Source organism: Urtica dioica, chromosome 3 (genome assembly GCF_054948205.1).
Source record: "Urtica dioica subsp. dioica isolate 48M chromosome 3, U.dioica_male_clone48M_v1_H2, whole genome shotgun sequence".
Lineage (NCBI taxonomy): Eukaryota > Viridiplantae > Streptophyta > Magnoliopsida > Rosales > Urticaceae > Urtica > Urtica dioica.
Window position 1 is genome coordinate 27,693,961 of NC_142758.1, and position 14,329 is coordinate 27,708,289.

The following is a 14,329-nucleotide window of genomic DNA, read 5'->3' on the forward strand; positions in this document are numbered from 1 at the left end:
CCCCTTGGTCCAGGTAATCCATTCTTGAGCACTGAAACGCTGCCGAACTCGTACCTCGCTCGTTTCTCTCAAGCTTTGGCCTCTAAACACCCCTAAAACCTCTATACTCCACCTCAATCACACTAATGTTGAGCGTCGGAGAGGTAAACAGGGGCACCCCCCCTGTTTCCCCTTTGTAGTTCACGTGTTCTCTACTCCTTTTCAGGTACTCTGACGAACTCAAGGGACATCCACAGCTAAGGGACGACTCGGGATACCGGGTCCGACACGCTCGAGTCAAGACGAGACCACTTGGTCCGGCCTTGGGTCTAACCGTCTTTGGCTCCTAAATAGTTGTCCGAAAAACAGCGACAACATTTTGGCGCTAGAAGGAGGGGATCTCTCGACCTTGACGACGCATTCCCTCTACCAGTTTTCTCCCTTTGTAATCACGACTCTCGAGAGATGAGTCATCTACCCACTACCTCCGCGGGTACCCGAGCGACGAGCTCGAGGTACGCTCTCCGAAACCTCGCGCACCGTCTTGAAGGGCAACCTCGCGATAGCGAGAGCCAGCCCCAAGACCCGGTGAACGACCCCGAGGCCGAGCTCCGAGAGGACACGGCCCGGCGGCTCGCGGAGCTCCTTGACCGTCCCGGCGTTGACAGCTCCCTCATCGCCGGTCTCCTCGGCTACGACGTCGAGGATCGATCTGCTCAAGATTACTCCGACCCCGAGTACGTGGAGGAATCGAGGACCGACGAGGCCACCCCTAGCCTCGCTCAAACGCGATCCGAGAGGGCCAACGGGGCGTTGGCCGATCCTCTGTGCCCGGCGCGACAACAGGCACGATCACAGTCCCGGGGACTCGCCCCCTCGGTTTCAAGAGGTGGCCGGACACGGCCCCTCGCCGAAGAGAGAGCGACTCTGGTCGACGATGGAGCCGATAGCCGAAGCGCTCGCCGGACGACCCGGCCAAGGGCGGCCTCGCCTCGTCACGCTCCAAGCGTGGACCTTAGAGAGCGCTTGACGGCGCAGAGAAACTCCCGAGGGGAGGATCTCCGCCAAAGGCTAAATTCTCGGAGGGACGCGCTCCCCGCCGCAACTCTTGGCCGGCCTCAGGCCAATGTCGTGGACCAAGCATCCAATGAACGCCAACCAGTGACCCCCGTGGCCCCGACGATTGGCCCTGCCAACGGGCTTGATATGGTCACAATGATCCAGAGCCTCCAAAACCAAATCATCGAGATGAGGGAATCAGGAAGGCAAAGGCCGTACGGAGGGATCGAGGAATCATACTCTCCCTTCGCCGCACAAGTCCTCGCGCAGCCATGCGTGGGAAACTTTAAGTTACCGTCCATTCCCCCCTATGATGGACGTACGGACCCCCACTTCCACGTCCAACACTATGAGACGTGGATGACGATGCAAGGGCAGACGGACGCCACCCTCTGCCAAGCCTTCAGCCTGACCCTCACAGGGTCGGGCTTTGAGTGGTTCCAAAGTTTGAGGCCTGGAAGCATCCCGTCCTTCCGGGCCTTGCGAGAGGCTTTCCTTGCTCGCTTTGCCACGCTTGTGGCACAAAAGAAATCGAAGACCCACCTCCTCTCCATTCGACAGGGGAGAGATGAGACGTTGAGATAATACCTCGCCCGCTTCACCGAGGAGTCTCACAAAGTCGAGGGCTTCGACGACAGGGACGCCATCACGGCGATTACCGAGGGAGTTCGCACGAGCGACTTCCTCAAGTCCATTGTCGGGCAAGTCCCGCGAGACATGGCGGAGCTGATGACGAGAGCCCGCACACATATGGGAATCGAGGACTATCTCGATGGCCGCGATGGTCGGAAGTCAGGAGGACAAGGTGGTCGCCACCGCGAAGAACGGGACGAAGATCGCCCCGACCCTCAAAGCAAGAGGAGCAAGGGAGGCCGTGCCCCTAACGGTCGCCCCCTCTCCGGTCCGAGATCGTCGCACGTTGATAACTTCCAAGCGTTATCGACGTACACCCCGCTGAACACTCCGCAAGAGCGGATCCTAGCTCTGCACCGCGACAAGCTAGGAAGTCCGGCTCCTCTAGCGAAGGATCCCGCGAAGAGGGATCGGAACAAGTTCTGTGAGTACCACCAGGATCATGGGCATCTGACGTCCGAGTGCTATCATCTTAGGCGTCAGATCGAGGCCCTGATTCAAGTCGGGAAGTTAAAAGAGTATGTCCTAAGAACGGTCGGGGAGGCCACGGTGCACGAAGGCCGTCCACGGCGGGGAAGAAAGGGTCCGGCGACGGTGACTGACATGAACCAGGCAGCGATTGAACAACCGGAGAGCTCACAGCTGCATGTCGTGGGCTAAGCCCGTCCCCTTTTCTCATTATGTCATTTTATTTCCGGTTTTAAGACAATCTCGAATTTCAATAAGGCCAATGGCCCAGGGATGTAATTTTTGACTATTTCCGTATGGTAATTAGATTACATTTCACCTTGTTGCATTATAATTTCTAGTCTCCTCTACGAGTACACAAGAAACTCGGGGGGCTAATGGGAAACAATGCTCAACGAAACTAAAGCTCACTCGTTCAACAAAAAAAAAAAAAACAACAAAAAAGACGTGCTAATCGATTATGCCTTCGTTGGCAAATCGAGAAAAGTAAGACGCGCACTAAACAACAAAGACGTGCTAATCGATTATGCCTTCGTTGGCAAATCGAGAAAAGTAAGACGCGCACTAAACAACAAAGACGTGCTAATCGATTATGCCTTCGTTGGCGAATCGAGAACATAAGACGCGCACCAAACAACAAAGACGTGCAAATCGATTATGCCTTCGTTGGCAGGTCGAGAACATAAGACGCGCACAATACGAAAAAGACGTGCTAATCGATTATGCCTTCGTTGGCAAATCGAGAAAAGTAAGACGCGCACAATACAACAAAGACGTGCTAATCGATTATGCCTTCGTTGGCAAATCAAGAAAAGTAAGACGCGCACAATACAACAAAGACGTGCTAATCGATTATGCCTTCGTTGGCAAATCGAGAAAAGTAAGACGCGCACTAAACGACGAAGACGTGCAAATCGATTATGCCTTCGTTGGCAGGTCGAGAACATAAGACGCGCACCAAACAACAAAGACGTGCAAATCGATTATGCCTTCGTTGGCAGGTCGAGAACATAAGACGCGCACCAAACAACAAAGACGTGCAAATCGATTATGCCTTCGTTGGCAGGTCGAGAACATAAGACGCGCACAATACGAAAAAGACGTGCAAATCGATTATGCCTTCGTTGGCAGGTCGAGAACATAAGACGCGCACCAAACGACAAAGACGTGCAAATCGATTATGCCTTCGTTGGCAGGTCGAGAACATAAGACGCGCACCAAACGACAAAGACGTGCAAATCGATTATGCCTTCGTTGGCAGGTCGAGAACATAAGACGCGCACCAAACGACAAAGACGTGCAAATCGATTATGCCTTCGTTGGCAGGTCGAGAACATAAGACGCGCACCAAACGACAAAGACGTGCAAATCGATTATGCCTTCGTTGGCAGGTCGAGAACATAAGACGCGCACCAAACAACAAAGACGTGCAAATCGATTATGCCTTCGTTGGCAGGTCGAGAACATAAGACGCGCACCAAACAACAAAGACGTGCAAATCGATTATGCCTTCGTTGGCAGGTCGAGAACATAAGACGCGCACTAAACGACGAAGACGTGCTAATCGATTATGCCTTCGTTGGCAAGTCGAGAAAACAAGACGCGCACAACACAGTAATAAAGCCGTGCTAACCGATCACGCCCTCATTGGTAGATCGAGAAAATGAGCCACGCACGATCAACCCGAAATAAAAAGTCATCCCTCGCGACACGCGAAGGCCATTCCTCATGATGCAAACCCGAGAGCATTCGTCCCGCGTCCGCACAAAAGCGTAGATTTTGAGTTTCCACTCGACCTACGCTCGACCGGAAACTCGGGGGGCTAATGTTGTTGGCCCGTCTAGGGCCAACGGGATCAAGGTCATCACTTCGACACACATGGCTGGTACGAGATCTTGGGCGGCGAAACCCCGACTCAACCAGGGGCCGGCCCAAACCAATGGCCAAGTCAAAACCCAGCCACGGGCCGAGTCAACGGCTCACCCGGCCATTGGCTGGGTCAAATGGCTCACTCGGCCATTGGACAGTTCACTCGGCCAATGGCCGAGTGAACCCCTCAGCCACCAAGGCAGTTCACTCGGCCATTGGCCGAGTGAACCTTCCAGCAGTTCACTCGGCCAATGGCCGAGTGAACCCCTCAGCCACCAAGGCAGTTCACTCGGCCATTGGCCGAGTGAACCTTCCAGCAGTTCACTCGGCCAATGGCCGAGTGAACCTTCCAGCCGCCGAGACAGTTCACTCGGCCATTGGCCGAGTGAACCTTCCAGCAGTTCACTCGGCCAATGGCCGAGTGAACCTCCCTGCTGCCTCAGCAGTTCACTCGGCCATTGGCCGAGTGAACCTTCCAGCAGTTCACTCGGCCAATGGCCGAGTGAACCTCAGCCGGCCCAAGACTTCCACTCGGCCAATGGCCGAGTGAACCTCACCACCATGTTCACTCGGTCATTGGCCGACCCAACCTCCTCCAATGCCGACCCAAGCATTCTCACTCGGCCAAGGGGTCTTCAAACCACCCCTTGGCTGCCTATAAATACCAAGGCGCCCCCCTTGGTCCAGGTAATCCATTCTTGAGCACTGAAACGCTGCCGAACTCGTACCTCGCTCGTTTCTCTCAAGCTTTGGCCTCTAAACACCCCTAAAACCTCTATACTCCACCTCAATCACACTAATGTTGAGCGTCGGAGAGGTAAACAGGGGCACCCCCCCTGTTTCCCCTTTGTAGTTCACGTGTTCTCTACTCCTTTTCAGGTACTCTGACGAACTCAAGGGACATCCACAGCTAAGGGACGACTCGGGATACCGGGTCCGACACGCTCGAGTCAAGACGAGACCACTTGGTCCGGCCTTGGGTCTAACCGTCTTTGGCTCCTAAATAGTTGTCCGAAAAACAGCGACAACAATGGGCGCCTATTACACTCTAGAAAGGCCTTCTAGAAGCTTTTCCATTTGTTCATGACAACATGGAAAAGGCCCATTAAGAATTTTCAATAAAATTCTTATGAAATGAAATTAATCCACAAGGCCCAATTAATCATATTATGGCCGAGTATTACTTGTCATCAAATGACCATGTCAAAAAATTTATTGACATTCATTTCATCCTATGTCTCAAAAGACAAAAATACCCTTTTGACAATTTTCGTTCTTGTTTTGACTTAGCTTCCAGTTTAACTATTCCTATTCGATGTGATTCGTGACAGTGACCTCATGGATCCAAATGAACAAAGCTTGAGCTAAAATACTTGGACTCAAAAGTTCACAAACCTTTTCCAAGTTTAGCTTAATGTCAACTGACTCCACTAAAGAGTTGACACTGAAAATCTCTCGGTTCAAATGAATTTATTTTCTACTCAAGAATTCAACCTAATTATGATGAGCGGATCCAGTGAATATTATCTGTGTTTACCCTTCATGAATATCATCAGCTAGTCGGGATTTACAAAATTACCATTTTACCCTTCTAGTTGTTATTTCCTCAACTCCTTTGTCGCTTGTGAATAAGTTAGAAACAATGTATTGACGAGGAGCTAACAAGTCACATTGTTTCATCCAAAAGAGTCAAGACTCAATTTGGACACTGGCCAGTTCATTTATTCACACTCCAAGGAACAAAGCATGAGGTGATATGCATTGCATTTCAGCAATCTTGTACATGAATTCCATATCTATGAGAACTTCACAAAGTTATTCATGACATTCTCACAACTTAGTACTTCACCAATAGGCCCTGTTCGGAATCACATAGTGAGTCCGAACTCTGACTTTCTCAAATAAGAATACTAAGGTGTGAAATGACATGTCTCATTTCAGGATTAAGGTAAGCACGATGCAATTCATACGTAGTGACTTCGAGACATAAGAGGTTAAATGGTTTGTTCTTATCTTGTCTCTAGAAGTGCACTGGTCAATTCAGTACCTTCGGAAGATACCTAGAAGAACTATAGAGTCTCCAACTCTCAATGCCTCATAACCAGACATCATAGATTCTTCTAACAATCATACTGAGGTGAATAGTCCTTTGACCCTTAGATTGCGAATATATCGTTTTAAGCAAACTACGAAGAGTTTGTTCATGTAAATCTACATTTGTCTCTTTGTAAGTTGTTTAGTTTTTTTATGGACTGAAGACTAATGTTTTATCATAAAGCTTCAGACAAGGAAGATTGAATGAACGTTTCAACTTTTTATTAATGAATAAGCAATTACAAGCAAGAGTCTTCATGAGACTTTATTACTTCAAATGTAGAATATAAAGATTACAACTCTTCTTGTGGGCACCATTGACAACACCCACTAAGTCAATGAATAAGAGTAGCTAGGTTCCAGCTAACGATGCTCCTACTCGATCATTGAATTTTAGACTGGCTAGGTTCCAATTAAGGATGCTCCCACTCAATCAATACGAATATTAGTGACTAGGTTCCAATTAAGGAAGCTCCCACTAATTTAATTCATCATCAACACTAACTCTTAGTTGTGTCTCCTTTATTACTTATTATTCGCACAAGTCATTGTCGAATAATGGTAATAATTATTTAGACGCTTTCAAAGCTCTAAATAGTTCTTAAACAATAAAACATATTCAACATAAGAATTTAATGAAGCAATAAAAGCTAATTAAATTCTAACAGAGATAATAACTTAGAAAATATTTATATTTATTTATTGTGCTTCTATATAGCATACGAACAGAAAAACGTGACCTTCATATTCTATATCTTTTTCATAAGGACATAAGCATTCATGCATATTCAAATATCATAAAAGCAATCACGGCATTCAATTATAGAAGGAAATATTTAAAGACACAACCATGTGTTCATAAAAAATGTAATAAAACATAAAGAAAGAAAGATTCATCCTTTCTGGAATAAACATAAAGGCTACAGTCCAGAAAACCTCGGATTATTAAATGACACATCCCATGTTCAAAAATAAATCCAAAAATGAAAGTAATAAAACTAGCGGGAAATTAGATATTCAAATGGAGCATGAGCTTCTCTTCAATTCGGGCTTGAATCCGACATTGTTCAACAAGCTCGTCTACACACGTGTGCTCCATCAGATCTGCTCTGCAACAAGAAAAGAAGTATGCTCATGAATAATTCTCCTCAAAACATTTTTAGGATATCTTTAATCATGAATTTTAAGGTACCATACCAGCATTCTTCTTGTTTTTCTCAAGCTCAGCCAAGTACAAAGGACAATGCCTCTTCCAATGGCCTTAAGTGTTACAGTGGTGACATTTACCAATGCTTTCTCGCTTCTTTTCTTTTCCTTTTCCACTTCTCCTGAAGTTCTTCCTTTCCTTCTTAGCGGGACCTTTTGTTGGAATTGATCTAGGGTTTTAGAAAAAGTTTAACGCTTCGTTAAGCGGCGGAATTTTAAAAAATTTCTTTTTCAAGTAAAACAGTTTTTACTAACCTAGACAAAGAGCAAGAACATGTAAATAAAAACTAATATGAGCATAGAAGTTTACTAACCTTTTTAGACGCTTGAACGTTGAGAATCTTTTGGAAAAAGGTTGCAACGTTCGTCTCCCCTCGCAGCACGTCTCTCTTCCTTCCTCGGCAACTCGAGCAACCACGAAAGTTTCTATCACTAAATCACTCGAGAGAAAAGGAATTAGTGTGTGGGCACTTTTAAACACTACGACTTAAGAACGAGTCTTGAAGTCACAGAGCTAAACACTAGGTCAAATGAGGACCTAGGTGCCAAAAAAAAAACCGAAAATTAACTAGAGAGAGAGAGAGAGAGAGGATCGGCCAAGTTCTAGAGAGAGAGTCTCTCAAATCTATTAAACTTGGATGAATGAAATGTGTGGAATGAGGCTCCTATTTATAGGAGAGATCTCACCTTCAATAAGGTAGTTTCCTCTTCTATAGAATATCACATATTCATGAGCCAATTTCCCTTTTTTCTTCTTGAGATACTCGGCCAACATAGGCTTCAAGAAGCCTTGGATTTGTTTCCTATTTTGTTCCATGCCTTGTCTTTGACTCCATCTTGGCCGAAATTCCTATTGCCTTGCATAGGAAATTTGTTTCCTCTTTTTCTTTTGGCAAGTATCTTGATATATTTATGCACAAAATTTCTCTCTTTCTCTTGGGTGGTAGGCGCCCAACATGTCTCTAGAAGGAGCTTCTAGAAGCTTCTTCATTTGTTCATGACAACATGAGAAAAGCCCATTAAGAATTTTCAATAAAATTCTTATGAAATGAAATTAATCCACAAGGCCCAATGATCAAGTCATGGCCGAGTGTTATTGAGTCATCAAATGACCTTGTCAAAAAATTTATTGACATTCAATTCATCCTATGTCTCAAAAGACAAAAATACCCTTTTGACAATTTTCGTTCTTGTTTTGACTTAGCTTCCAGTTTAACTATTCCTACTCGATGTGATTCGTGACAGTGACCTCATGGATCCAAATGAACAAAGCTTGAGCTAAATACTTGGACTCAAAATTTCACAAACCTTTTCCAAGTTTAGCTTAATGTCAACTGACTCCACTAAAGAGTTGACACTGAAAATCTCTCGGTTCAAATAAATTTATTTTCAACTCAAGAATTCAACCTAACACTACAACATTTACAACATTTACCGACGATTTTATTCGTCGGTAATAACCCTAAAATCGTCGCTAAATGTATTTAGCGACGATATTAGCGACGATAAAAATCGTCGCTAATTCGCCGTGCCTAAATATATTTAGCGACGATTTAATCGTCGGTAAATATTTAGCGACGATATTAGCGACGATAAAATCGTCCGTAAATGTTGTGACCAGAAGTTTTTTTTCATTTTGAAACAGACAATTAGCGATGAATTTCTCGTCGCTAATTACCGCGGGAAAAAATCCCGCGTCAATTAGCGACGACAAAGTCGTCGCTAAATGTTGTGACGAGAAGTTTTTTTCGTTGTGAAACAGAGTTTTAGCGACGATTTTGTCGTCGCTAATTCACGCGGGAATTTTTCCCGCGCCAATTAGCGACGACAAAGTCGTCGCTAAAACGTTGTGTGAATGATATTTAGCGACGATTTTATCGTCGCTAATTATTATTATTATAATTTTTTTTTCGTCGTTAATTATTTATTTTTTACGGTTTTTTGGTTGTGAAATTCTAAAATGAAAAATCATATAAAAACTAAATTATATTATCCAAATCAACAACTATATAAAATCCGGTTACGTACGTTTTCGGTTATCGAGAAATATGTAAATAATAAATACACAAAACAACTAATAAATCACTAGTCGCGACGTTTGCTTTGTCGTCCCGCCACTCGTTTTCCCCCTCCTCGACGAGAAACGCTCTTCTGCTGGCGCTGAAGTTCTGCAGGCTGCGGCGTCGGAGTAGACTGACTTGGTCCGCCGGGCGTCGTCTGCTGGCTGGCGTCGGGAGTCCTTTGCTGGCCGCCCGTCGGAGTGCGGACGTCGGGCGTCGGAGTGTGGACGTCGGCCGTCGGAGTCTGCTGGCTGTGGGATGACGGAGCCTGCTGCGAACTCTGCGGAAATTGGGACATGAACGAGCTAAGGTTGAGGCCGGGCACCTGACTCTGTATTGTCTCGGCGAACGCGCCGAGGGTCGATGCCAACACCTCCTGCGAGACATATCCTGGTTGCGACGTCCCAGCCTCCGAACCGTAGACTTCGGCGACTTCAACCGCCATCCGTGCTCCCTGTGGCACCAAACGTCCGACGCCGGTCAAGTGATCAGTCCGCGAACCCATAATATCGCGGATCGCCTGCTGCTCTAGAACGGAAATATCAACGTCCGCTCCTTGGTGCTCAGCCTCCGCTCGCAACGTGTTGAACCTAGCGACCAGTCGATCCTGATATAATTAACTAGTTAGTATATATTAATCGAAAAATAAGAAAAATAAACGTAAACTTACATAACGTGCGGAGGCTTCAGGAGTCAGCCATTCAGACTTGTCGGACTGATGTTGGCGCTTGTAGTTCGCAAACAAGCTCTCGAATGCGCCTGTCTCGACGCTCTTCTGCATGTAAACAAAACTTCAAGTGTTAGATAATTTTAACGATTTGATGTATCATATAAACATAAAACTTACGTTTTTCATGCGGTGGGTCGAGAACCCAATCGTCCCCTGTCGAGTCTTCGTCTTCTTCTTCGCGCGATTCGCCTTATTCTTCGCTTGTATAGCCTGTTGTAATATAAGTAAACGTACACGTAAATAACAAATCGTTTAATAAACATTCGAGTAACGTAAATGATTCGATATTACCTTAAATTCATCGCTCGTATATCGTTGTATCAGCGTCTCCCATTCGGTGTCGAGCTTAACGGTCTTCGGTTTCAGCGACCGCGCCACCTGTACGCTGCTCTTGCAGTCGATGTCGAACCACGACCGCAATGTATGCCTCCAATCGCGAAGACGAGTCTTCGCGTCTCGAATGATTGCCGCATCGACAATCGCCTTCTTCTTCTCGGTTGCATCACCATCGACTCGAATGTCGTACTTGTCTCGAATCGCTGCTCGGATCTCGGCCTCCTTCGCCGGCCCCACGTTCGCATTCGTCCACCTTGGGACCGTAGGCGAGATGTTGTCTCGGACGACCAACCCGAGCGTGTTCGCGAACGTCGCGAGATCCGGATCCATCTCGCGCTCTGGCTGCAAGAACGACTGAAAGTCCTCGTTATAAATAACGACTTCCTTCACCCCGGGGCGCCGTGCACGCTCAGATCGAAGCCCGACCGTCGGCCCACGCACGGCCGGTTCGATATCCTCGTCTTCTTCTTCGACGCCATCACGTACGGGTGCCGACTGGCAATAATTCGGGAGACGGGCTAAGAAGTCATCCCCGCCTCCGCTGCCTCCAGCTCCTGTAGCCGCAGCCATCTGAAATTCAAAAAAAAAATTATTTGGTTATGCATTCTTAATGATTTAAATCAGTTAATTTAGTAAGTAAATGAAAAACGTTATATACTATCAATCATCGTCGTCTGACAAATCATCTTCTTCCATCAAATCTTCGTCCTCAGTTTCTTCATCATCGATAAACTCTTCTTCTTCAATATTCTCCAACAAGTTCACTGCGTCGTTGCTCACGGGCTCTGGTATCGCAGACTGATGACGCGTTGACAGTGAATCTAAATCTAACGGTTGTACTGACAACTGAACTGAAGACGAAGATTGACCAAGAATGAGGTCAATATCAGGAAGATCCCACACATTTCGATGATTACACTCTTCGACGATTCGCCAATCAGGACCATTCAAGTTATCTTCCAAGTAGAAAACTTGTTTCGCTTGAGTTGCCAAAATAAATGGCTCGTTTTTGTACCATTCTTTTGCCACATACACGCTTGTCAAGTTATTGTCGTTGCGTGTCCTTTTCCTCGGATCTTGATCACCGAACCAACAACGTTGAAATAAGACGACGCGACAATTGTTCTGATACGTCAAGACAATGACGTTTTCTACTTGACCGTAGAAGTCGTGACCTCCTTCACTTGGTACACATACCCCGCTATTCTGAGTTGTTCTTCTGCTATCACGTTGACGAGAGATAAATTTAACCCCGTTCACTACACAACACGGATACGTCTGTGGTGCGAAATGTGGTCCCAATGCCAATGCATATAATTCGGAGGTAACGGATAAACGTGTTGTCGGGCCATTGCCATGAACTCTGTCATGCCAGCCGCAAACTCAACGCTTAAACGTTGGTCCTCGATTATCCAATTCCTATTTGGATAACTCATTTTACCTATAGATTGAACATTTCAAAATTTAGTAGTTTTCGGATTTTATTTTATAATTTCACGATCGATCCTACCGAAATTTCGACAGAACCTCCCCTATAAACTTAACAACCCGGCATCAAGCCTTTAACTTTAAAACCTGCATAGAAACATCCTAAAACTAACAATAAATCCAACCTCAGTGGTTCGATTATTAAAATTCATAATCCATCACATTTTAATCATTTTTAACAACAATTAAATACAATTCCATTTAATTTACATAAACTAACTAATTGTTTTTACATAATTTTACCAAATATAAAATTTATAACAAATATATAATTCATTTATAATTTATAAAATTTATAATTCATTTATAATTTATAAAATTTATATTTGGTATAACAAATATATAATTCTAAAAATATAAATTATAACAAATTTATAAACTAAAAATATATAATTCATTTATAACTAATTTATACTTATATAATTCATTTATAACTAAAATTATAACTAAAAAATATATAACAAACATTTATAACTAAAATTATATAATTCATTTATAACTAATTTATAACAAATATATAACTAAAGTTTATAACTAATTTATACTTATATAATTCATTTATAACTAAAATTATAACTAAAAAATATATAACAAACATTTATAACTAAAATTATATAATTCATTTATAACTAATTTATAACAAATATATAACTAAAGTTTATAATCCTATAACTAATTAAAATAAATTTATAACTAAAGTTTATAATCCTATATATATTAATCATATACAACTAATATATAACTAATATATACATAAATTTATAACTAATATATATTAATCCTATAACTAACTAACTAATATATATATATATATATATATATATATATATATAGTTTTTCAAAAAAAAAAACTTACCGATCAAGATCAAGAGGGAGAGCGCGCGCGCCCAGAGAAGGGGAGCGGCGTCGGTGGTGGAGCGGCGTCGGTGGTGGAGCGGCGTCGGCGTCGGCGGCGGAGGAGCGGCAGAGGATGAGCTGTAATGGGAGAGAGAGGGACTTTAGGAGAGAGATGTGAGGAGAGAGAGAGAAGTAGTGAGGAGAGAGACTTACCGGCGAGGCACACGGCGGAGGAGCGTCGGCGACACACGGCGGTCGTTTCTCACAGCGGAGGAGGGAGAAAGTAGAGAGAGAAAGTAGAATTTAGGGTTTCTGAGCGAATGGGGAGCTGGGTCGCGTTTCTGGAATTTAAAGACCTTTACCGACGATTTTTTCGTCGCTAAATGATTTCGGTTCGTCGCTAAATGAACTTACGTTAACCAGACATTTAGCGACGATGAAATCGTCGTTATTAGTAAATTTCATACGTTTAGCGACGATTTTATCGTCGCTAAATCATTTCGTTTTAATTTAATGGGAGGGATTTTTCCCTCTTTAAAATTCTTCATAAACTGGATGACCTTTAGCGACGATTATTTCGTCGCTAATTGTATAGCGACGATAAAACAATCTTTAGCGACGATTTTATCGTCGCTAAATGTTTTTGTCTTAATTAAATTGGAGGGATTTTTCCCTCTTTAAAATTCGAAATTAATTCAACATTTTTAGCGACGAAATTGTCGTCGCTAAATGAATTCAGAAATAATTAGCGACGAATTTATCGTCGCTAATTATTTTCCCGCGAACTTAGCGACGACAAAAAAGAATTAGCGATGATTAAGTCGTCGCTAATTATCTTTGCCGCCAAACTTCAATATTTTTCGCACCAAAGAATTAGCAACGATTTTATCGTCGCTAAAAGGGTTATTAGCGACGATTTATTAGCGACGACTTAATCGTCGCTAATAGTTTCGTCGCTAAATGTGGTATTTCTTGTAGTGTAATTGTAATGTGTGGATCCACAGAATATTATCGGTGTTTACCCTTCATGAATATCATCAGCTAGTCGGGATTTACAAAATTACCATTTTACCCTTCTAGCTGTTATTTCCTCAACTCCTTTGTCGCTTGTGAATAAGTTAGAAACAATGTATTGACGAGGAGCTAACAAGTCACATTGTTTCATCCAAAAGAGTCAAAACTCAATTTGGACACTGGCCACTTCATTTATTCACACTCCAAGGAACAAAGCATTAGGTGATATACATTGCATTTCAGCAATCTTGTACATGAATTCCATATCTATGACATCTTCACAAAGTTACTCATGACATTCTCACAACTTAGTACTTCACCAACATGCCTTGCTCGGAATCACATAGTGAGTCCGAACTCCGACTTTCTCAAATGAGAATACGTAAGGTGTGAAATGGCATGTCTCATTTCAGGATTAAGGTAAGCACGATGCAATTCATACGTAGTGACTTCGACACATAAGAGGTTAAATGGTTTGTTCTTATCTTGTCTCTAGAAGTGCACTGGTCAATTCAGTACCTTCGGAAGATACCTAGAAGAACTATAGAGTCTCCAA

General features: G+C 43.9%; 1 protein-coding gene across 1 annotated transcript in view; it reads right to left on the reverse strand.

Annotated features, from left to right (window-relative positions):
- Window positions 1-14,329, reverse strand: part of LOC149402538 (uncharacterized) — a 42,919-nt gene that overhangs the window by 5,448 nt on the left and 23,142 nt on the right. Inside the window, exons 2-5 of the mRNA XM_089608424.1 lie at window positions 10,390-10,525; window positions 10,216-10,308; window positions 10,039-10,143; window positions 9,870-9,975 (exon numbers count right to left, since the gene is read on the reverse strand). Coding sequence (XP_089464550.1) covers window positions 9,870-9,975; window positions 10,039-10,143; window positions 10,216-10,308; window positions 10,390-10,525 — 440 coding nt within the window. The remainder of the gene's footprint in view (window positions 1-9,869; window positions 9,976-10,038; window positions 10,144-10,215; window positions 10,309-10,389; window positions 10,526-14,329) is intronic.